The sequence below is a fragment of the Hoplias malabaricus genome, chromosome 14 (genome assembly GCF_029633855.1).
Source record: "Hoplias malabaricus isolate fHopMal1 chromosome 14, fHopMal1.hap1, whole genome shotgun sequence".
In the NCBI taxonomy this organism is placed as follows: domain Eukaryota; kingdom Metazoa; phylum Chordata; class Actinopteri; order Characiformes; family Erythrinidae; genus Hoplias; species Hoplias malabaricus.
Genome location: NC_089813.1, coordinates 33,989,914 through 34,013,551, shown reverse-complemented (window position 1 = coordinate 34,013,551; position 23,638 = coordinate 33,989,914). Strand labels below are relative to the sequence as shown.

The window sequence follows — 23,638 nt, the reverse complement described above, 5'->3', positions numbered from 1 at the left end:
GTTGCCAATGTATTTAAGTGGCCCATGGGATCCCATTTTACAATCCCTTGCGCCAACTATGCGAGCGTTGGCAATTTATCTGAATGGGATTTTGTCCAACAGCCCACTACCGTTTTACTTAACAGATACTTACTCTGTACTTACCCAGTAATTAGCAGGCTGTAATTTAATATGTCACCCATTTTTGTTATATTTGCCCCTGGCCTTTCCAATGGGTCTGTTCTTCTTGCAACCAATTTAAGAATAAAAAGAAGAAACAATACTTTATACTGAAAAGTTTAATAGATGTTCCATAATGTGAGAATTTAGCCAGCGGTTCCACAAGTACATAGTACTACAAAGCATTACCATTAAAACATTACCATTTTGCAGCACTTAAACTGTGAGCATATTAACTTTTGAATGGCCTGAAAGTAACCCATATACAAAATTGTTCTGTTTGCATAGAGTGATACATATTGTGGGTGACTATGCTTTAAGTGTAGCCAATTTATAATTTTTCTGTTTTTTGAAGCTGGTTTATTTTGTTACGCTCCTCAAGGTGAAATAGCTAGGGATAATGAGGAGGCAACACCTATATTGTAACCCGTGTATGGCGAAAGGGAAAAACACCACAGCAATAAATGAATATAAAGAAAACACCAGTTTACTTAGTTATGGGAAGACAGATGGTATGATCCAAATACATATAGAGAGAAGTAAAAGAAAAATAAGATAATAGTATTTGGTGTATGTAAACAGCTTATATTGTTAAACACAATTATGGAAAACGGTAATAGTAAAGGTGGACATTGGATGATGGCAAAGAAGAAAAACAACAAAACAAGTAATCTTCCTGGGCCAAAACTAAACCTAACATAAATACACAAGTGGCACCCACCCCTTACCTATTGAATCTAAACATTATATAAGTATATATACCCCCAGAGCTTGCCTGTCCACTCTTCACATGGCTACATGGCTGGAGCATACACAGAGAGAGAGAGAGAGAGAGAGAGATAATGGTGGGGAGCACACCGAGAAAACATCACAGAAAGATACATATGAAAACACAGTTCCTATTAATCACAACCGGCATACAAAGTCTCAATCAAAATATAGTGCTCCTCCACACCCAGCTCCTTCCCAACTGGCCTTTTTATGTTCCAAGACCTGCCTCCTAATGCTACACAGCAGTCACTCCGGACTGGTGTAGTGCAGATCATGGCACCTCCTAATTGGTACACCCAGCATCTATAGTGAAGGGTGGCAGCAGAGAAACAAAGAAAAAAAAAACACATACCTGCACGTAACACTGCTAAAGCTTGTTTTTCTATGTACTTGTGCATGTAATCCCATACATTATTACTTTTCAAGTTACTTTTTATTAATTTTATGTAAATGGTATTTTTTTTAATAATGTGAAAATGTTGTATGTTGTAATTTTGTATTATTGTAGGACATTGCCATTTTTTCCGTTGTGAGTACTATTACTGTGTTTTCATGAAGGAATAAATAACTCATGAAAGAAAAAAGTTATTAAAACCAAGCACACCATTGTTTTTCTTGTGAAATTCCCAATAAGTTTGATGTGTCACATGACCCACTTCCCATTGAAAAAAAAGTTGTATCCAAAATGGCCGACTTCAAAATGGTCATGGTCACCACCCATTTTGAATAGTTTCCCCCCTCCCATATACTAATGTATCACAAACAGGAAGTTAATATCACCAACCATTCCCATTTTATTAGAGTGTATCTATATAAATGGCCCACCCTGTATATATGCTATAGCTGACCTTATTTTGGCATATAATCTATTGGGAATGCTTAGGGCATGTATCTAATAGAAGTCTTTTTTCATGTTACTTACTCATGTTAAGGAACTATAGGGTTCACTGAAGAAATTTCTGTCTTTAAAAATACCTGTTAAATTCATATGATAAAAATAATTTTAGTTGTTATTGTATCATTAAGGCAATAAACAGTTGAATCTACTGTAATGTTTAAAAGCAGTTAATCCAAGATAATACTTACTCCCTCAGATGTTTTTTCTTGTTTTGGAAGCCTGTCTTCTTCAACTGATTCAGAAACACAGAAACAATGTGTTAAAATGTAAAAATAAGACAGACATATTACATTTCAAGCCATAATTGAGACCCTTACCTGTACAATGTTTAACGATGACCTTCTTTTTAAAGAAGATAAAAACTGTTGCAGACAAAAGTAAAACCACAAGGAACAGGGGTACAGCTATAACAACAGCAGACATTTTATGTCCACATTCAACATCAGAAACCTTTGTTCCTGGCTTTATTTCTGTAAGTCCTGAATCTTCACACCTATCAGAGTGAAACAATGGAAATGAGTAACTTGGTGAAAAGTACATAGTTGGTCTAATGGAGCAAAACTATACAGGGATATTCAACAATATATCATCAGTTCTCCCAAACAGATTTACAGAGGAGAAGGATTATAACTGTAGCTGGAAATCTGCCAATATACATTGGAGTTTAAAAAAACTGAAACAAACAAAAAAAAAAACTGTATGTCAGAGTTGGTTCTGCCTCTTTTTTCTTTTATCTCTTTTTCTGTTTTCCTCTTTGGTTTCCTTGTGTTTAACTTTTTTAAGAGTGGACTGTTTGTTTTATGCCGGGATCAGACTACACAATATTTTTGTCTTTCACTGTGTCAGATTAGTGCCTTGTCTTGGCCAGGAGACTGGCAACACTACATCTTTGACACGGATCAGTCTTTGCGTGAGTTAAAAGTCCCATGGGAGGCAGGACAAGAAACTGTCAGTCATGACTACAGAAGCTCTTGTCATATGACCAGTTCCTTATTGTATGTAGTTTAAATACCCTGGGTCTTTTTTTTTGCTTAGTTTTGTCTGCCATTCCATTTTGTCCTGTGATGACTTTCTCTACATGTTTTTTATTTTAGATTTTCTTCATTGTATGTTTCCTTATGGTGTCTCTCTCATGTTGTGGTGTTACTCTATAATCTGCTCCCTCATGGATTTTTCAGTCTTGGTTTATGTTCATTTTGTTTGTATGTATTTAAGGTGTGTTTTCCCCTGGTATGTGTTTCCTTTAGTTTGGGACATTTGTTTCAAGATTATCTTATTTCACGTTCTTGCTTATTCCAAGTTTGTTTGTATAATTAGCTCTTTACTCCCCTTGGGTGTACTAGTCTCATTGACATTTTCTAATCTCTTTGGATCTGTCTCATTTCTTTTGGTCTGTTTTGGTTGTTTGTCTCTCTTCTTCTTTTTGGTCACTTTGAGCATGTTATTTTTGTCCTTAGTTTTTTTTTTTTTCAGCAATTGCTTCCTCATTCCTTGTCATTCCTAGTGCACTTTCATAAGACTATACTAAATCACTCATGTTGCCTGTCCAACACTAAAAATCTACACATTATTGTAAAATAATGTTTACATGGCATTCATATCTACGTTTAAAAATTTCCTGATAATGGCAATAATCTTCAGTTGAGAATAACTCATTGTGCCACTGGAAAAAACAGCACTTACTTTGTATATGTTGAACAAATGTGAAGTGAGCCGTTTGAATAGGTCCCATCTGAGCATTCTCCACATTCAGTATCTGTAAAAGCTGTTCCTGCAGAACATACAAATCCTGTTTTCAGTCACGCTAAATACAGTGAACCCCACTTGTGTAAAGTAGTAAAATACTTTAAAAGTATTGCTAGAAAATTTCACCAACCTCTTTGTTGTATGTACTGTCCTGGGAGACAGGCTGTGTGTTTTGTGGCTAAAGAACAGCTGCCTCTGTTTTTTTCTAAGCAGTAGTGTCCATCTAGTGGCTCACAAGTTGTGTCTGATGATCGAGTGCAGGGAGTCTTTACTCTTAAACCCTGACCTATGAAAAACAAGATACTATTTATTCATTAATTTTTATGTAACAACATTATCCTGTTCAGTGTCACAGTGGGTCTGAAACAGGTTCAATTGGGTGCAAGGCGGGAACACACCCCTGACCAGGCCCATCACACACTCTCATTCACTCACACACACCCCTCTGGACACTTTCTAAAATAGCCAATCCACCTACTAAATCATTTTTGGACTGCAGAGGAAACTCTCACAGACACAGAGAGAACACATCAAAATCTTCAATTCATCTCTGACCTCACAAACATAATGATATATTTAAGACATAATTTTGTCACTTTATTTTACTGTGCTTTACACATAAGTAAAGAACACCTGAGAAAATATGTTCTGGAAAAACAATTCCACATTTTAGAATCTGTACAAGAAAACTATCTCCAGCAAAGTAACTGTAAGAGAAGGCATTTGCAGTTTTACTTTAAAGAACATGTTTTGTATCACATTAAATACAAAGCACACAGAAATATTCTTATGAAGGACAGACTTACCAGGATCACAGACTGCACAGCTGAAACATTGTAAGAGGCCACTGGGTGCATCAAGATACGTGGAATCAAGACAAGGAACACAGGTTATGGCGGTATCCTCTTTGCAATGCCTATAAACACGGTACCCTAAAAACAAACATGTCATTGTTATAAACCATGACTGAATTTGGACAGATATCATTTTTAATGAGGATGTTTTGTACCAAATGTGTGTCATCACTCAAAATAAAATCTCATTGCTCCAGAATTTTAATGGGGAAGCAAAAATGTTCAAATCTTTTTTAAATATGTCAATTTAAATATGTCAAAGGGATTTAATTTATAATTTTGGACAAATTCTATTGGAACATTCATCACACTCTTTACTTTGTGCAATTATTTTCTCTGGGCATTGTGGCTATTTTTACATCACAGGCTCAGACAAATGTATTACAGGTCACATACCACAGAACTTTACTGACTTCATTATAACGAAAATACATAAGTAGAATCTAAATAAATTATTCACTCTAAGGCTGGGCAATTAATCAAAATTGAGATTCAGACCTTCTAATCAACATAATCTTGTCTATATTGATTATATTTATTTATTTTTTATTCTGCTAAGTCTCCCCCAGTGTGTTCATGTACTATTCCTTTAAAACCACACTACCAAGCTGTAGTCACATGATTCTGCCCCTATCTGCCACATGAAAGCAACCTAAATGAAGAGGCCAACCAAGCGACTCGAGCAACTCGTACCAAAGAAAATCACAGCGTCTGTAAAAGCTGAAAAAAAAAAAACAATTTTAACGACCAAAGCACAATCACACACCAAATATAAACAGTGCTCAAAAAACAAGAGGAACACGCTCCCAGAGACATTAGCAAAAATGTCCCACATTTAATACTGGAGAATATTGTAACTGAACTATAAGGGTCAAAAATACAAAAACGCAATAATCGTTCATTAATCGTAATCGTGGTGACAATGTACTAATTATTTATTTTAATTCTTCTCATATCGCCAACTCAAGTCCATTTCCCCCATATATGATAATTATTTAAACTCACAAAATCTGTGATGTGACAAAAAAAAGTAAAAGAAATTCAGACCTTCTCTCACCTACATCTGTTTTTACCTCTGCCCAATGAAACTCTTTTTATAGGGAGTGCTTTGACTGTGATAGCTTTTTGTATAAAGTACAAATCAGGGCAGTCAATTAAACTAGAGTTAATATACATTTAAATATATTATAAATGATTTGGACCTAAAAGAAAAAATATTACATATCTAGGGAAAATGTATAATGTGTGCCCTTTAAACACATTTATGTTCAGTTTTAACATACTTTATGTCTCAGATTTTGACTTACCAGCTGCACACATGGGACAACATTCTCCATCGATCTCATACTCAGCTCTGGCACAAACACCATAACACAGTCCAAAATTCAGAAAGAAAACAGCAGCAATGATAAAAAATATGTCCAAGTTATTGATCATCTTCACGTCTCTTGGAATAGCAAAAGAAATGAAAATAAACGTTTCCCCTGAACATTTCATCTGTTCCTCTGTTTGGTTTCAGATCATTTCAGATTTCAGATTTAGATCCTTTTCATGTTCTGTTCATGTTGATTATAAATAAGAATGGCAAAAATCTTTTTGTTTTTCTCCTGGAAGACAGTTTTCATTCTTTGGAGAAGGAGCTGAAAAAATAACAAATATTTTAGAAAAGCACATTTCAAATAATTATATATATATATATATATATATATATATATATATATATATATATATTAATAATGAAGCTTTGACAACTCTTCCTTTAATTATAAAACATGTAACAATTTCAATTATTTAACTTTAGTTAATTTTTTTGGGGGTATTCCTGTAAAAAATAAAGACTCTTATTTTGGTGAGGGCTGCTTCACCACTTACGCTGCTGCTCCAATCACTAGTGCTGCTGCCCGCGAAAAGGAAAAGTTGGTAGTGGACATAAGGCTGCTGGAAGGCTCTCAAAAGCGGCAAAAATAGCACCTAGCTGAATGGCGAACAAAGTAATTTTATGTATGGTTTATTCAGAGTCCAAGGTGTTTCATATGATAAACTCGTTTTCTCTTTTGTCTCCGTTTGAAATACTTAAGGGCATTTGTGTGGAGCCGGATTTATGAGTTTCTCATTTAGGAGAATGTGAACTGTGAGAGTAAACTGAGTTTTATACTGAAACATGCTGTTGTATTATGTATTGTTTCTGTACAGACTAATTGTGAACTATCTTTGTTTAATTTAGCTCTTACGGTGAATTCTGAAGTTAAAGGAAATAAATCTGTGAATCATCAGTTATCGAGTTAGACCATTATTCGGCTGGGGTCGCTACACTGGGGCCCTGGTTGTAAAGAGCAACACAAGACAAGTTTTAACCAAATTAAAATGTGACACAAAGAACACAGGGATGATCACATGACCAGGGTAACACAAGGGCAACAACATCATACGGCCAGAGAACACGAGTAGGGAAATCACATGACCAGGGGAATACAGGGACCAATCAGTTTCATTCAGGCAAAGTTGAGTCTCAGAGTGCACTTTAACACACTCCATCAGTATCAACTTTCCACTGAATATGCTTCTCTGTTTTTCCACTGTTATGTGCAGCTTTCTGAGAGTCCAGCTTGACTAATACAACAGCATCAGCTTTACTTATAAGATTGTTCAGTTTTTTCAGAACGTGTTTGTTAATGCTGTTTCCCCAGCACACAACAGCACAGAAAATATTACTAGCAAAAACAGATTAGTAGGATGTACATGGGAATGTGTGCTTGGCCCAAATGACTTCTGTTTAAGAACCAACAGCTCTATCATTACTTGAAAACTGCACAGGCCTTACAACTCCAGTTCAGTTTGTTGTTCAGGTGCACGTATGTACCAGTGACCTCCGCATTCTCTACAACCGCATGGGTTTCCTCCGGGTGCTCCTGTTTCCTCCCATGGTCCAAAAAGACATTGGTAAGTGGATTGGTGACTCAAGTGTCCATAGGTGTGAATGAATGTGTGAGTGTGTGTCACCCTGAAGGACTAGCACCCCCTCCTGGGTGTGTTCTGGGTAGGCTCCGGACCCACCGCGACCCTGAACTGGATAAGCAGTTTCAAACAATGAATGAGTTTGTTGTTTAATTGTCATTTTATTGATTTATTTTACAGTAAAAGTCATTATTTCAGTTTTCACACTCCCATCTCCTGTTATAGCTGACGAAGTGATATTCCAGTGAAATGTCCCCTACATAAGGATCCTCTCTGTGCATTCACATTCATGTAATACCATTTATGCAGCCAGACCAATAGGAACATATTTTTATTCTGACGATGACAGTGCCAGAAACAGAGAGGGAAAAAAGTCAAAGACAAGCCATATAAATACAAGGCAGCACAACAAATACAAATATAATATAAAATACATTTTAAAAGAAAAATAATAAATACACTTAAAATACCGTGGACACATCTGATTGTTAATGCCTGTGTGGGGAGTACATCTGTAAAACCTGTTTAACTTTAAAATGACACGAAAACAGATGGAATCTCTAGGCAGGACACCAGAGAGCCAGAGTGAGTGGGTTAGTCAATATATTCATTAAATGAGACTGTGACTGGACTTAACTCCATTACACACAGCTCTGTGGTGTCAATCAGATTTTATATAAAAATGTAAATATTTCTGTATAAATGAGCACTGAAGTTAGCAAAAACCTAAAGCCTTTACTTGGTTTGTTACTCTTTTTTGCACTTGGATTTATTGGAATAAATATCTTGCAAGACTTTGACTTTTTAACAATGTGGAGCAATACTCCAGTTTTAAGATTTTTCTGTCATATGCACCTACAAAACCTAATGTTGTTTTATGGAATGCAACAATAATGGGTGTCTTTTCCTTATATTATGTTAAATGTAGTCTAATGAATAAATCATTATTTCTGTTTTCCTTTTTTTCAATGAAACTCATAACCACTTAAAGGAGCAATCTGTAATACTGAAAGAACGTATTTAAAATGGCTACAGCAGTCCCAATCCAAAACACCGGATAGAGTTCTCTGACCCCATTCCTCTCCTACACAGACGCAAAGTCATAATGGTTGCCAGGTTGTGGAGATTGAATGAGCATCAGTATGTCCTATATTCAAACTGTTTACACAGAAAAGTGTACATAATTTCACTACAATATCTACCTACCACAGCAAAAGGCAAAAAAGTGAGCAACAACCAATTTTTTCCTGTAATTTACCAGCATCATATTTGAATTTCAATTTTACTTTACTTTTATTTTTTTCCCTTCCACACGATGTAGAGGTTTGTTTTTTATTCACAATTTTCATATTAAAACGTTGATGATTTCAAATTGGGCAGCACGGTGGCGCAGCAGGTTGTGTCGCAGTCAGACAGCTCCAGGAGCCTGGAGGTTGTGGGTTTGATTCCCGCTCTGGGTGACTGTCTGTGAGGAGTTGGTGTGTTCTCCTCGTGTCCACGTGGGTTTCTTCCGGGTGCTCCGGTTTCCTCCCACAGTCCAAAAACACACATTGGTAGGTGGATTGATGACTCAAAAGTGTCCGTAGGTGTGAGTGAATGTGTGTGTCTGTGTTGCCCTGTGAAGGACTGGCGCCCCCTCCAGGGTGTATTCCTGCCTTGCGCCCAATGATTCCAGGTAGGCTCTGGACCCACCTCGACCCTGAATTGGATGAGCGGTTACAGATAATGGATGATTTCAAATTTACGTGATTGTATTTTTACCAGCAGCTCTTCCCAAGTTGTATAGTGATCGCCAGTAACTGGCTTTCGTTTCTTTTATCTGTATTTTCACAGGCTACTCTTTCCATTTTTATTTTAGTAACGGCTCGCTGTCACATACATATTCTCAAATATAAAATATCCCGGGAAAAATCAATGAAATAAGGACAGCACAAACAGGAAGTGTTTTTCTCATCGTTTTTTCACATTAAGTTACAGTTTAACACAGGGGTAAGTTCCAGAATCAGTTAAATATTGTCTCACTCACAGTTTGAGAAGCACATCCAAAACTAAACACGGTGAACGTTCGTGGTTTAAAAAGTAATTGAATGTGCTCACCTCCGCGCTGAAAGCTGTTCTGTTCAGTTCAGAGTTGGATTCTGCTGGAACTATTTGGAGCGAGAGACAGGAGACGCTACGCTATGAACCATGTCAAAGTGAAACAATGTCCAAACAAAAACACGAAGTACGCAGAGAGTGAACCAAAAAACAGAACATGGAGTGAAAGAAGGCTTTATTTACTGTTTGGGGTAAAGGTTAAAAGGTTTTCTTTTTTGTTTCGACGACGTTATTTTTAAATATATTGTTTATTAACATTTTTGGCAGAAAAAAAAGTATTTATGCAGATGGCGTATTTTAGGAATTAATTTAATTTATTTTGCTTGAAAATTAGGCACTCTTACAAACACTAATTAAAAGAGGAATCAAATTCATATTTCATGTCTTTATGAAATATGACAGTGTTTTTGGAATTACATATTTAATGTTTTTTACAAACCGCGACCCTGAAATGGAAAAGATGATGATGATGTTTTTTACAATACATATTTAGTTCCATATGTAGTTTTCCTTGCACAAATGTGTGTCAATCCACTGTTTCAATTGTTGAATGGTGTACAGGCTCTTTACAGGACACCACTGGGAAATTCATTAAGTATCAGCAGAGGTGCTGAGATTACTTTACATACTTTTACATAATCTGTCCATGCACGGCTCTATTGGATGTGAGGAAATTGAAGCTGCTGACCTCCACAGTGACTCTTTTGATGGAGATGGGTGGGCGCACTCTCTCCTGCTTCCTGTAGTCCACTACCTACTCCTTGGTTTCTCGTTACATTTATAGATCATTTGTTTTCCTGGCCACCCCTCTGTAGGCTGCTTTGTTGTTGGTGGTGATCAAGCCTGTTTTGGAGATCGTCATGTCATCAGCAAATTTAATGATGACTATGGATCTGTGAATCTCAGCTACTGAGACAGTGGGAGGGTCAGTCTCAGCGGTGGTGGAGGCCCTCTCTTTGGGCACAGTGTGATTTTCCTGGTAAGGAAGTGCAGTATTGCCCTGAAGGTGTGCAGCTCCCATTTCACCCTCAGCTTAAGGGTGGGCAGGAGCAGGATAGAGGAGTGCTCCAATATGCTAAATGGAGAGGTCTTTGTACGTGTCTCAGAAGGGTTGTAGCAATGATTCAGTTTGCATGTTTCCCAGTACTGCATGTGATATCCTGAAAGTACTTGGGAGAAACTTTCCTCAGGTTTAGTTTTTTATTGTCAATCAAGTGGACTCTCACCAAGCAATGCTGATCGAAAAAAAAATAAATAAATACACCACCTCCTTTGCTTTTCACAGAGAGGCCCATGTTCTGTCCATGCGATGAAGAGAAAACAGACATCCAGGTCTCTTTGAAGCAGTTTAAACAGCAGTCCCTTGTCTCTCACTGAAAACAGATCAGTGCCTGAATTATTCAGTTTGTTGTTCAATAGGGTGGCAATATTTTGGTTTGGTCAAAAACCTGCACTGGGTCTAAGGTCTGGTTAGAGGGAGTTGATGTAAATAGTTGCATATATATGTTGTTGAACATTAATACATAAACAGATCCATTCTAACAAAACAATTAACAAATGCCTTTCTAGCCAGATAATCTTGTTCTTTTCCATTTAACCTTTGGCCCTAAACAAAAACTAAAGTGTAAAAGAAATCTTTGGATTAAGAGGACAAGTCTGTGGTCCAGTGCTACTGGGATGCAAGCCGGGAACTGAAAGTGAGGGTGTCTGATTTTGAAAGACCTGAAACGTCTCAGCTTGCAGTCACAGAATGTATCTTAAAACAGCCAGGTTATACATGCTTTTTTCCAGTCAAGTGATAAGGAATGGAAAGGGTGTTGATTATTTTACTTATGTGTACTCAGCTACAAAACTATTGATGCTCTTGGTAAATACAGATACAAGAAACTAAAAAAATTGATAAGGTAACGCTATTGGAATTGTAGACCAATATTGATATTTTTAATGTAAATATCTGCAAATGCTAAGAGATAAGCATTTACAATCTATAGTAATTAGAATAAAATTCAACTTAATCCTTATCAATCCTTAATCCTTAATCAATTGTAAGAAGCGTAAAATTACAAATTTGGCTTTTTGCATGCCTAACACTTCCACATGATAAAATGACAGAACCACATGGTTTCTTGTGGTTTATTGCTTTAATAATTATTATTAATTATTATTAATAAAATAATAATTAATTTGAAAAACAAAAAGAAATAGACTGGTTAGACTTGAGTGCATTGTTTCAATAAAAAAAAAGTAAAACATGTATCACTTTCCAATGTGTCTCACCTGCTTTTTATCAACATAGGTATCTCTGAAGAGGGTGCTACCTTGGAATGGAAAAATAAATAATAATTTCAAACAAATGGTCTTCATTTTTCTTTCTAAATTTAAATTTCTTGTTGTAATTGTAAAAGGGAACACGTTAAAATACTCCTAACACACAATATTTAGCTAACAGAAAAAAAAACAAAATACTTACAGGTCCCAGTCCTAATTCAATGTTGTCATTTTTCAGAGCTGCTAGGAAAACAGCGGTTTTAAATAAAATATAAAAGATTAATACAACATTTTGGTCTCAATAGTTAAAGAAGTATTAAACCCTTACCTGAACAAATGGACAAATGAACATTTTGTTTGTGAAACATAACTGCTGCTACTACAGCCACAATTATAAAAATTGAAATTGTAACCCCAGCTATCAGATGAGGGGATGTTTTATTTCCACATTCAGCATCAGTAGAATTGGTTCCTGCCTTTATTTCTGTAAGCCCCAGATCTTCACACCTGTCAGAGAGAAACATATTTGATGACATTTAACATTTGGTCACTTTTATTATGTAGTACATCTAGAATTCTCTATTTGTTCAGGTAACTTTTAAGCAAGTATTATCATCCTGTGCTAGAAACCTGTAAATGATAAGACGTAGTCATAACAGGCAGACCCCCTCCCCCAGCATTGCAGCTGGTGCCTTTGTAGTTAAAATTTATGATAAAAGAATCTACACAGGTGTCCTTTTCACACCTAACAACTCGATTATCTGCAGGGAGTCAGAATCTAGAGACCACTAAACATCTCTTTTTTTGTCAAAGACCATCAGAATAACCTATGTCTTTCTGATCAAATCAAACTATGCACGTTCAACATTAAAAATCTCAACCAAGTTTTGGGACTTCACATGAAAATCAGATTGGAACACCATTCAATTCTTACAAAGAAACGCTTTAGAGTAAATTGGCAGAGCAACTGCGCCCTCGCAAGAGAACCATGTATCAAACTACGAGTAACTTAATTCCAGTCTCGGATACTGGAGGTACATACAGCCACAGTTTCTGACTAAGTTTCTTTGTTCCAATTGCTGCCAAACCTAAAGAGAGGGCTCTAAGGACCACGCACCACCTTCGGCCCACTCTGGTCTAATCAGAATACTGGTTTCCTCCCCTTTGGGATGGAGCAAAGAACAATCCTGGTTTAAGTTGTGACGTATTGACCTTGTGAAACATCATGTCAGGGTCCAAAATGTTGCTCAGTGTAGTCAACTTGGTGATTTGGGGCCATCCTATTCACGTGGGTTCATATAAGGAGACCCCCGAGTGGATGGAGTATGTCCCTAATCTTATTCCTAACATTATCCTATTCCACTGTTTTATTTCTTAACACTTTTATTCTCACAGGTCATGAGGAAAAACCCTACTAACTAATAGTTATTCCAGATTCAGAATCTTCACAGCTGTCAGAGTAAATAAATGGAAATGACTAGCTTGGTGAAAAGTGTGTAGCTGTTTTGGTGGGGCAGTACCATACAGAGATAAAATCTATAAATGTGGTTTTATTATGAAATTATGTGTTTAGATTGTCATTATTCGTATCTTTTTTTTGAAAATCTCCTCCTAATGATATTAATTAAGATCAGAATAACCCCTTGTGTCACTGAAAAAGTGGAGACTTACTGTGTATGTGTTTGACAAATTTGAAGAGAGCCATTTGAGTAAGTATCATCTGAACATTCAGCACATTTAGTGTCTGTAAAAGCTGTTCCTATAAAATATACAAGTTCTGTTCAGTTACAGTAAAAAAAAAAATCAGACTCAATTATTTAAAGAGAAAACTACAGGGTGAGTCAGAAGATGCAGGACACTGTTTTACCTCAATACTCCAACAAGATGGATGAGGGGTGAGGTGGCCTGTCCCGAAAACCATCTTGAAAGCTGCCATATTGGATTAAGTGCAAGTCCAAGGTGGTCATGTAACATATCAAAGAAATAAAAGGGTGTCCTGTGACTTTTGACTCATCCTGTATTATACACGTTATTGCTGGAAAGTCTACTATTATTATTTCACCAACCTCTTTGTTTTATGTACTGTCCTGGGAGACAGGGTGTGTGTTTTGCAGCTAAAGAACAGCTAATTCTCTTTTTTTCTAAGCAGTAGTGTCCATCTAGTGGCTCAAACACCGTGTCTGACTCTCTAGTGCAGGAAGTCTTTACTCTTAAACCCTGACCTGTGAAAAACACAAAGACTATTCATTAGTTCATATTTTATGTAACCACAACCTGTTCAGGGTCACTGTGAATCCTGAGCCAAACTATACTGTAAATAATGTTTTGTGTAATATTAAATTCAAACCACATAGAAGTCTACTTATGATAGACAGACTTACTAGGATCACACACAGTGCAGTTAAAGCAGATTGAGAGTCCATTGGGTGCATCAAGATAAGTGGAATCAAGACAAGGAACACAAGTTGTGGTGGTATCCTCTGTGCAATGCCTAGAAACACGGTTACCTAAAAACAAACATATCATTGTTATAAAGCATGTCCTAATTAGTTTTGAAAAATGTCATTTTTTAAGAAAGATGTTCTGTTTCAAATGTGTCATCACATAATAAAGCCTCATTCTTTAATTTTTAACATGGAAACCAAAATATTCAAAACTATATATGTGAATGTAAAGGGATTTTATAATTTTTGACAAATGTGGTGAACTATTTGCCATTACAAATATGAAAGAAAAATGTATTACTAGATAACAACTTTCCTGATCTCATTATAATGAAGAATTCATAAGTACTATTTAAATAAAATCCTCATAGAGCCCTCATAATTCACTGAGGAGGCTTGTGCTGTAAATATGCTCCAGAATTAAGTTTCTGCAATTCCTGTCTCTGGTTCCCTCTTATTTGTTATTCAAGCTTATGTCCATTTGGTTTTTGTTTCTCATTTTGTCCTGACCTTATTCTTTAATGTTTTATCTCTTAGTTCTCTTAAACTTTAGTTCAGTATGTTTAGTCTTTTTCTTTTTTTAGTTCAGTATCATTCTTCAATTTTCTTGTTCATTCTTCATTAATAAAATATTTCTGCATTTACCTCCGCTTCTTTGTGCTTTGTAAACTGTCAGAGAAATTGTCCTTCAAGAGTACATGTACCTTTTAATTTGGGAGCATAATTGTACCTTATTCTAATTGTAGATTTTAAAATTGTGTTGATTTAATATGCCCCACTTCTTCTCTAGGATTAAGTTATGAAATTACACTGCTCTATAATGAAAGTTTACCTTTCATTCTGGAAAAAGAGAATGTAATGTACCTTTAGGGAACACAACTGGGCTCTAAAAAAAATTTTAGTCACAATAATGAATCTCCACTGCACTTTTTTCTTCCTGAGAGTGTAACTCTGTAACAAATATATGTATTTTTTAAATACATTTACTTCCAGTTTTTACCATACTGGATAAAACTATACAGTGTTTCAGTCCAAAATTCAGAAAGAAAACAGCAGCAATAATAAAAAATATGTCCAATTTAGTCATGATTTATGTGCTTGTACAGTCTGTAGTAATAGTGAAAGACATATAAATGTTTCCAAAGAAACCAAAGATGAACAAAAAAATTTCATCTGTTCCTCTGTTTGGCTTCAGATCATTTCAGAATTAAATCCATCTCATGGTTCATTTCCTGCTGATGAAATGTTTATGATTGGTAGATAAACTACAAAAATCAGTTTAATTCTCAGTGTTGCGAGTAGCCCAGTGTTCTCTTGAAAAATCATAATCCATAGTTTGCTGAAAAAATAGAGAAAATATTTCAGAAAGCAGAAATCATTTTTTTAAGGAAATGAATATTCAGCTTATAACAACCGAGTTGATGAGAATTATCAATGTACCAAAGATTACAATCAACATTAAATTCATTTTATTTAATTAAATTAAATAAATTATCTTAATATTACATATTTATATAAATAAATTGTAACACAACATTTGAACCTTTCTGGTACTTTCTCATGAAGCATAACACATGCTGAAAAAGAGATTCCTGAAACTCAAGAACAGAACCTGAAAGTAATGTGGGGAAATCAATGAATATATATTAGCATAGTTTGTCCACAATATGTGCTTCAGAGTATCATTTTTATTCATTTATTTATTCCTTCATTTTCTGTAATTGTTTCATTCATGCCAGGGTCCTAGTGGGTCTGGAGTCTACATGGGAATCAGAAAGTATAAGGAATAAACAAGCCCTGAACAGGGCATCAGTCCATCACAGGGCATCACGCATTTTGTGTAAGTTATGTGACTTAAACATTCATTATATGGATGAAAGTATTAGGACACACTAATAACTGATATCATGATTGGGGTGTGTTGTAAGGAACAACACAAGATACACCTGGAACCAAATTTAAAAATGTGACACAAGGAAAGGATGATCAAATGACCAGGGCAACACAAGCGCAGGAAGGTCACATGACCAGGGGAATACATCCAGGAACCAAAACAGACCCATTTCATTCAGTTCCATTGACACAGGTCTTTAAAATCAAGCACCTAGCCATGCAGTCTGCCATTACAAACATTTGTTAAAAAATCTGTATCAACCTTCCACTGAATATGCTTCTCTGTTTTTCCACTGTTATGTGCAGGGGATGTAATGTACTTTCCATATGAAACTTTCTGAGAGTCCAGCTTGATTCCTACAACAGCATCAGCCTTTCTTATCGATTTGTTCACTTTTTTCAGAACTTGTTTGTTAATGCTGTTTCCCCAGCACACAACAGCACAGAAAATATTAATAGCAAAACAGACTGGTAAAAAGACACATACTTACAAGTTCTCTTTTTAGAGCTTTCTAAAGTCCACTACAATCTCTCAATTACAGAAACTGTTTTCAAATTTGTTTATTGTACATCAATCAAAGAAGTCGCTATTTTCTTGAGTTCATACTCCTCTCTACTGTTACACCTGATAAAGCTAGATTCCAATGAAATGTGCTCTATATAAGGTAATTGTCTATTTAACAATCATAATTTAAAAAAATACAGCCACACACAAGTGAACAAACTAATATACTGCTATGTTAAATGCTCATTAAAGTACTTTCACTTTTCTGGACAAGAGGGGAATTCCAAAGTATCCTCTCTGTGCTTTAACATTCATATAATACCATTTATGCAGCCAGACCAACAGGAACATATTGTTCCGGATTCTCAGGCTGCTCTCTTCTGAGAAATCTAGATGAGGTTCTATTTGTGCCTGGCTTTTTGTACTCAATTTATTGGAATTTGATTTAACATTCAGTTAACTACATAAAACTTTGCTATAACTGCAAGGCTACTTCAATATGCAGGATAAGGCACTGGTCATAATGCAGGTTATACATTATGTTCTGGACCTTGGTTTGAGAAAATTTTCTCTAACTAGACCTAAATTAATTTTAAATGATTACCCCTGGACTAGACTAATGAAACCTAAAATCAATCTTTAATAAGTATAAAATTATGAATTTGGCTTTTGCCATGCCAAAAACCTCCACAAAGTAGCAGAACCACATGGCTTCTTGTGCCTTATTGCTTTGAATATTAAGCTGGCTGTACAAGTTAACATACTGTAGAATAAGCCCATCAGAAAAAAGCTAAACAAAAAAAGATTAGAAAACCAACCAGAAATAATATTTTGTTTAATCCTGACTGCATTATTTTAATTCAAAAACATTTATCACTTTCCATTGTGTCTTACCTGCTTTATGGCAACATAGGTGTCTGTGAGGAGGGTGCTACCTTGGAATGGGAAAAAATATATAAATATATAATTAATAATTTCAGGCATATTCAGAATAATATTCTGTTTATTTTTCTTTCTCTGTTTCATTTCTTTTGTTGGAATTCTAAAAGAGAAGACATTAAAATGCCACTTACACACAATATTTAGTTAATTGAATTAAAAAAGAAATACTTACAGGTGCCATTTCTAATTCCATGTTGTCATTTTTCAGAGCTGCTAAGAAAGCACAGCCGTTTTAAATAAAATGTAAAAATTAATACAACATTTTGGTCTCAATAGTTAAATAAATATTAAACCTTCAAATGTACATTTTTTTTTATGAAACATAACTGCTGCTGCTGCCACTACAGCCACAATTATAAAAGTTGAAAATGCGGCTCCAGCTATCAGACCAGAGGATGTTTTATTTCCACATTCAGCATCAGTAGAATTGGTCCCTGCCTTTATTTCTTTAAGCCCCAGATCTTCACATCTGTCAAAGAGAGAAATATAATTTATGACTGAGACGCGTGTTTAAGTCTCACTATGTTCTCCTACAGATAATACTCATTAATAATTATGTAATATATACAATATATTACATGTGCATTCAGCACTATGTAATATATTGTAGTTTTTCAAAGTTTTATCTGTCCTCTGCTGTAAAGCTTCATTGCATGCGGCTGTTTATTTTCTGTTCTATGGCCAAAGTCAGGTAGAAAAAATCAAACATTTGATACGCTACGACTGGTCTGAAACATGATTTCAATTCAAAAATATTTAGAAATTGGTTAAAAGTCGTGTAGTGTAACCCCAGCTTAACGCATGCCAAAGAACACTCACTTCATTCAAGCAATCACAAACAAGCACACTAACAGGTCAGCAGCAGTCTTATAGTGCATTTCACAGTCATGACAAATATCCTTATGACAGTGTAAAAAGCTGTTCAGTCAGGCTAGATTATGTCTTTCTATTTATGTTGCGCCTGCTGCTTTAAATGTACCTGTTACTGCATTATGGAAATATTTATTATACATGGCTCTGACTCTATACAATTTTTAATGTGCAGTTAATAAAAAGCAAATGTTGTTCATTCAAGCTAACTATATCTTATTAGTGATACAGAACACAGCTTTAACAAAATAAAATATGTACTGCAGTATAAATATCTGGATTTATAGCCACCTATCCAGTAATTAAGATAGATAGAGTTGGTATCGGTACTTTGTATCGACAAATACTTGAACATGAAATATCGGTATCAGAAGGTAAAAAGTGGTATCTGTGCATCCCTAATTTAGGGCTGGGTGATATGACCAAAAAACTAAATTCTCTATCTGCCTAAAAAAAATGCCGGATCAGAATAGTTTCAGTGACCATGAGGAAGTGAGGACTCACCCTGTATGTGGTTGACAAATCTGAAGAGAGCCATTTGAGAAGGTATAATCTGAACAGTCAGCACATTCAGTGTCTGTAAATAGTGTTCCTGTAAAACATGTCATTTTTACTCATTTCTTGTTAATGACAAGGCTGTTCAGAAGTCTCAAAAAACAGTGTTTAATGTATCTACCTTTGCTTTTAATACAACTTGCATTCTGTTTTAGCTTTTAGAATTATTTCCACACAATGTCTTTCTGTGATGTTTATTGTATTTTCTTATTCTAAATGTCCCAAACATATTCACTGATGTTGACAGGGTACACCAGTGGTTCCTTGGCAGCTACACATACTCTCAGACATATAATGCTGAGTTGTCCTCTCATGTTAAAATATAAATAGAGACAACTGTTAACAACAGTTAAGACTGGAGCTTAATTGTCTCTGAAAAAAGGCTGACGATGAGAGGTGTGGTGGTCTGCAAGGCTTTTCAAGATTATTAGGAGTACAAGTTTTTCTACATATTTTAAGAAGTGTCTGAATTTTTTTTTAAATCTCTGTATCCATGAATAATTTGACTGGTAATTTAATAAACAATAAGTACGTTTACATAATATTGTGTGTAATAAACTAACCTCTTTGCTTTATGTATTGTCCAGGGCTGCATTCTTTGTGTTCTGTAGCTTGTAAACAGTTTCCTCCGAGTTGATCAATACAGTAGTATCCATCAAGCGGCTCACATACTGTGTTTGATGAGCGAATACAGGCAGACTTTATTTCTAAACCCTGACCTGTGAAAAACACAGCCAACACTGTCCAGGTTAATATGACTCTAAAGAACCACTTTACTTTCAGTTGATGCTTTAAATACATACAAATACCTACCATCATCACACACTGAACAGGCAAGGCAGTCTATAAGGCCATTGGGTGCATCTGTGTAAGTTGACTCAGGACAAGGAACACAAGTGGTGGAGGTTTCAATAGTGCAGTGAGTAAACACACGATTACCTAAAAAATATATATATATTTCAAACATGAGCATTAAAATGTATATCAAACATGAGCAGTAAAAAAGAGGTGAACTTTTAAGAAAAGATATTTACAAATTTCCACTTGTATGAGATGTATTGAATTCAGCCAATTTGTGTGAAGCTATGAAGTAAATGTAACTAAAATTGCCAATAGTTGTAGATCCTCATTGTAGATCTCCACTTGAGTAAAAGTACAAAATTATTTACCTTCAAATGTACTTAAGTATAAAAAGTAAAAGTGCCATGACGTATTATGGCTCTAATGTCATAAAATCCAGCAGCCAAACCGGCCCTTTGGATTTCCCACGCCTGCTCTAGTTTCACTCTTCGTTCCTCAGCCTTTAAATAGACTGTCATTAAATAGTCTGACATGGATGAACACAGCAGAAATGGCCAAAGATTAAATACAATGAATTAGGTCAATTTGGTCCAGAAATAATGACTCCTCTACACTACACTCCCTAAATAGTGCACATTAAAGATTCATAAAACTAATGGTGCTTTTTCACCTCATGGGTTCGGCTCTACACAACTCAGCTTGTCACCCCAGTTCTTAGACCATCAAAGACCAGTTTCACTTGTTGCACGTTCCACTTTCACTGGAAATTTTCATTGGCCCTCGGCCCAATGAGCATATAACCTCTTCAAAATACCTCGAGGTAAATTTATGAGCTGCCATTGTGAGTCTGTTAAAAATAAATGTGAAAGCAGCTGTCTTAAGAGCTTTTACAAGCAGGGACTTTGCGCTGGATTTGAATGAGCTCTGACCAGTCAGCGCTCTGTAGGGTTTACACGTCACTATTTAGTACCTACTCGGCTCAGTTAGAAGTTAGAGGGAGCTGGGACTGAAAACTTACCCGGTTCCAGACACCAGGTACCAGATCTGGCCAGTGGAAAAGCAATAGATACATGCTAAATCATGCAGGTTCCATGCAGTGGAAAAGCACCATAATACCACTACATTGGGTTGAAGAAGATGCTTGAAATTCAGCCCTAGTGGTTTGGCAGTGTAATTGCAGAGCAACACTTGTGCATAATATATATATATATATATATATATTTTAAAGTAAAATAATGCCCTTTTTGGTCTACACAGTTGCAGAGTATAGTTTGAGCAATTTCTGCAGTTCTGAGACATGTTTTTTTTTAAAAAAAGGCTGCAGTTTTGTTATCCTGACTTGTCTGGTATAAGTTTTTTTTGTTTATCTCTGTACTTTTTTGGGTTGTGGAATATTTCTTCTGGTTTTGACCTTCCTTCACATACTGTGTTTAATAAATCTCCAACTGACTCTCACCAGCGGTGAGTGATTTTTGACATCTACAGATCCGTAAACCGTGTATATGAATGAAAAGTAGTTACTGATGACTGATGAAAACAAAGCCTGCCTTTAGTATTATTGGTTTTAGGTGGAGAAACATTTTCACTTGTTTTAGAGCGGCGACTGGGTAAGTATAAACTTTTATGGTTTAAAGGCAGCATTACAGTATGAATTCCAGTATGAAATAAAGAAGCAAAATGTGGATACAAAACATGTGCTTCAAAAGAGTATGGATCTGTGTTGTGGCAATGGCAAACACAGTGTATACCAACAAAGTCACTCTCATGACCCAGCATGTGATAAAAAATAAATAAATATCTTGACACACACTGAATGCCTACCTTGTTTCGCTCACTGCGGATCAGCAGAGTACATATCCCTTTAGATTTTTTCTGACCTCTTGAGCTTTTTTTTATTGCTGTGATCGACACAAATTAGCTTAATAAAAACGGATGAATTTCTCTCTTTCCCTCTGTGCAGACCACCACAATGAACCTCTCACTGACATCCAGTGTCCTCCTCAGACCCATGCTTAAGAAGGCTGCTCTACTCTCAGAGGTGGGGAAACTTCATGACAGTGTGACCTACCCTTCAAACTCATCCATGATACTACATCAGCATCCTCAACCTTTGAAGTGGCTTGCAGATCTTTTCACTGCTGACAGCTGATGGGCTTCTGATGGCAACAAATGCTTCTTTCTGCTCAGTATTTGGTATATTTGGGCAGCATATTACAGGACCCATGGGTCCTCTGTACAATGTCCCAGGGCTACAGATTACAGTTCTATTACTGGCTGCCTCTCGGTTCTCATTCAGCTGTCACCACAGTGGAAAAACTCATGCAAGACTTCCCCAAAAGACTGATTCTATTTGGCCAGAGGTGCCATAGAAAAGGTGGATCCTCAAAAACGTCAGGCCTGCTTTTATTCTGTGTACATTGATTTATTGAAGGAGGAAGGCTGTTTACAGCCAAATTTGGATCTTCAATGTCTGAACAGGTTTAGTATAATGTGTATTGTAGTTGTACTCTGCTCTATACAAAAAGTAGAGTGGCTTACCCCAGGGAATTTTACAGACCTTTACTTCCACATCAGCCTTATTTTAAATTGTTTTCTCCAATCTGACTTTCAGTGAATGTAGATGAACTTTAGGACTTCTTCATAACAATGCTGTCATTCAACTTATACTTCTGAAGCACTGCTGTAGGGGTCAGTAGGTAACACACAAATCTGTAGTGGCATGAATAACTTTGTTTATGTGATTAGTGAATTCCCACTAGATTTCATGGTCTCTTGGAATAGAGAAAATATTTCTGTGAACAGTGTCTACATATTTATATATAAAATCAATGCATGGTTACATGCTGGGTGTGTTTGTATAAACTCAGCTCTCCATGACAGAACTGAAATACACCCTGATATGAAGGCCAACCCTGGTGGTAATCTCCTACTGAAATAACACAATTTATATATGTAAATGAGGTTATCAGCTTTTGACTTACCAGGTGCACACATAGGACAACATTCTCCATTTATCTCATACTCAGCGCGAGCACATGCACAAAAACACAGGTCAAGAGTCAGGGAGAAAATAGCAGCAGAAAGTAAAAATCTCTTCAAGCTGAAGCTGATCTTAAAGGTGCGGGCGTACTGTCCTTTAATAAAGAAAAAACAAGTAGACATTTTTGATGCAAATCATTGGATAGCACCTTTTTATTCCTGAATGTGAATGAATATGAATGTGAATGAGTGAGTTACAAACCTGTTTCATAAAATGCTTTGCAACTGATAAACGTTTCTCCGGCACACTTCATTAGTTATAGTGTCCCTCTTTCAAAACATCGGCTTAAACACGTGTGCTCTGTTCTGAAGGCAGTTCATCAATTATTAGTTTCCAAAGCTTCATATCCATTAGATGTTTGGAGTCCTTGTCTAGTGTTGCCATATAACTTAATTAAAGGCTGAAAAGCAAATGTAAATGTTTTAGAAAAGCTCAAATGACAGTCAGGAATTAAGAGAAAATAGAGACAATTACAATTTACATTTGGTTACAAAAACATTCAATAAGACAAGCCCTGGGATATGCTTTGTATAAATTACTCCTGTCACAATTTATTAGAGCATGTTTAAAAATGCATATGAAAAATCATTGTAAATAACATCACTGACCAATTAAAAACATGCATCTCCCAAAACAGTAACTTTATGGAGGAAAGAAAAAACCTCAACTTTCAATGGAAGTCAGTGTAAAAAGATTGTATTCCTAATTATTTTGGAGAATTTCTATTGGCCCAGTCATCATGAAATTTATCATGAAGGAGAGCTGTTGCATTTAAATGATATAGTAAACTAGAATTCAACCAAAATGGAGAATTGGATAAAGATGATATATATTTAAGCC

At 35.8% G+C, this 23,638-nt stretch overlaps 2 protein-coding genes across 6 annotated transcripts in view; both read right to left on the bottom strand.

Moving 5' to 3' along the window:
* Positions 1-290: 290 nt before the first annotated feature.
* On the bottom strand, positions 291-5,724 carry LOC136666258 (tumor necrosis factor receptor superfamily member 14-like). Its single transcript, XM_066644356.1, has 7 exons — positions 5,122-5,724; positions 4,381-4,506; positions 3,705-3,860; positions 3,512-3,599; positions 2,146-2,321; positions 2,017-2,060; positions 291-1,905 (listed from the first exon to the last, which is right to left on the bottom strand). Exons 1-7 carry the CDS (start codon positions 5,261-5,263, stop codon positions 1,858-1,860), a joined length of 780 nt encoding a protein of 259 aa, XP_066500453.1. The 5' UTR covers positions 5,264-5,724; the 3' UTR covers positions 291-1,857.
* Positions 5,725-5,753: 29 nt separating this feature from the next.
* The window catches only part of LOC136666251 (tumor necrosis factor receptor superfamily member 14-like), a 29,818-nt gene continuing 11,933 nt past the window's right edge, over positions 5,754-23,638 (bottom strand). For 2 of the 5 annotated variants that reach the window (XM_066644339.1, XM_066644340.1), the window contains 15 exons: positions 23,000-23,198; positions 22,740-22,892; positions 19,771-19,896; positions 19,521-19,676; positions 18,907-18,994; positions 17,838-18,001; positions 17,705-17,745; positions 17,485-17,521; positions 14,130-14,255; positions 13,815-13,970; positions 13,420-13,507; positions 12,077-12,255; positions 11,951-11,988; positions 11,758-11,798; positions 7,270-10,853 (listed from right to left, as the gene is read on the bottom strand). In XM_066644339.1, the coding sequence (XP_066500436.1) occupies positions 10,829-10,853; positions 11,758-11,798; positions 11,951-11,988; positions 12,077-12,255; positions 13,420-13,507; positions 13,815-13,970; positions 14,130-14,255; positions 17,485-17,521; positions 17,705-17,745; positions 17,838-18,001; positions 18,907-18,994; positions 19,521-19,676; positions 19,771-19,896; positions 22,740-22,892; positions 23,000-23,051 (1,470 nt within the window). In that variant the 5' untranslated portion in view covers positions 23,052-23,198 and the 3' untranslated portion in view covers positions 7,270-10,828. Of the gene's footprint in view, positions 6,069-7,269; positions 10,854-11,757; positions 11,799-11,950; positions 11,989-12,076; positions 12,256-13,419; positions 13,508-13,615; positions 13,678-13,814; positions 13,971-14,129; positions 14,256-17,484; positions 17,522-17,704; positions 17,746-17,837; positions 18,002-18,906; positions 18,995-19,520; positions 19,677-19,770; positions 19,897-22,739; positions 22,893-22,999; positions 23,199-23,638 lie in introns of those variants that run through there. The other 3 variants (XR_010795348.1, XM_066644341.1, XM_066644342.1) reach the window with 3 other exon arrangements.

Bases quoted from the DNA above. Each gene is read 5' to 3' on its own strand.
- LOC136666258 (XM_066644356.1), bottom strand. From the start codon at position 5,263: ATGTGGGACATTTTTGCTAATGTCTCTGGGAGCGTGTTCCTCTTGTTT. The intron at 4,507-5,121 runs GTACGAGTTGCT...GTTTGTTTTTAG, and splicing joins AGACGCTGTGATTTTCTTTG to GGTACCGTGTTTATAGGCAT. The intron at 2,322-3,511 runs GTAAGTGCTGTT...TCACTCTGATAG, and splicing joins ATTTGTTCAACATATACAAA to GTGTGAAGATTCAGGACTTA.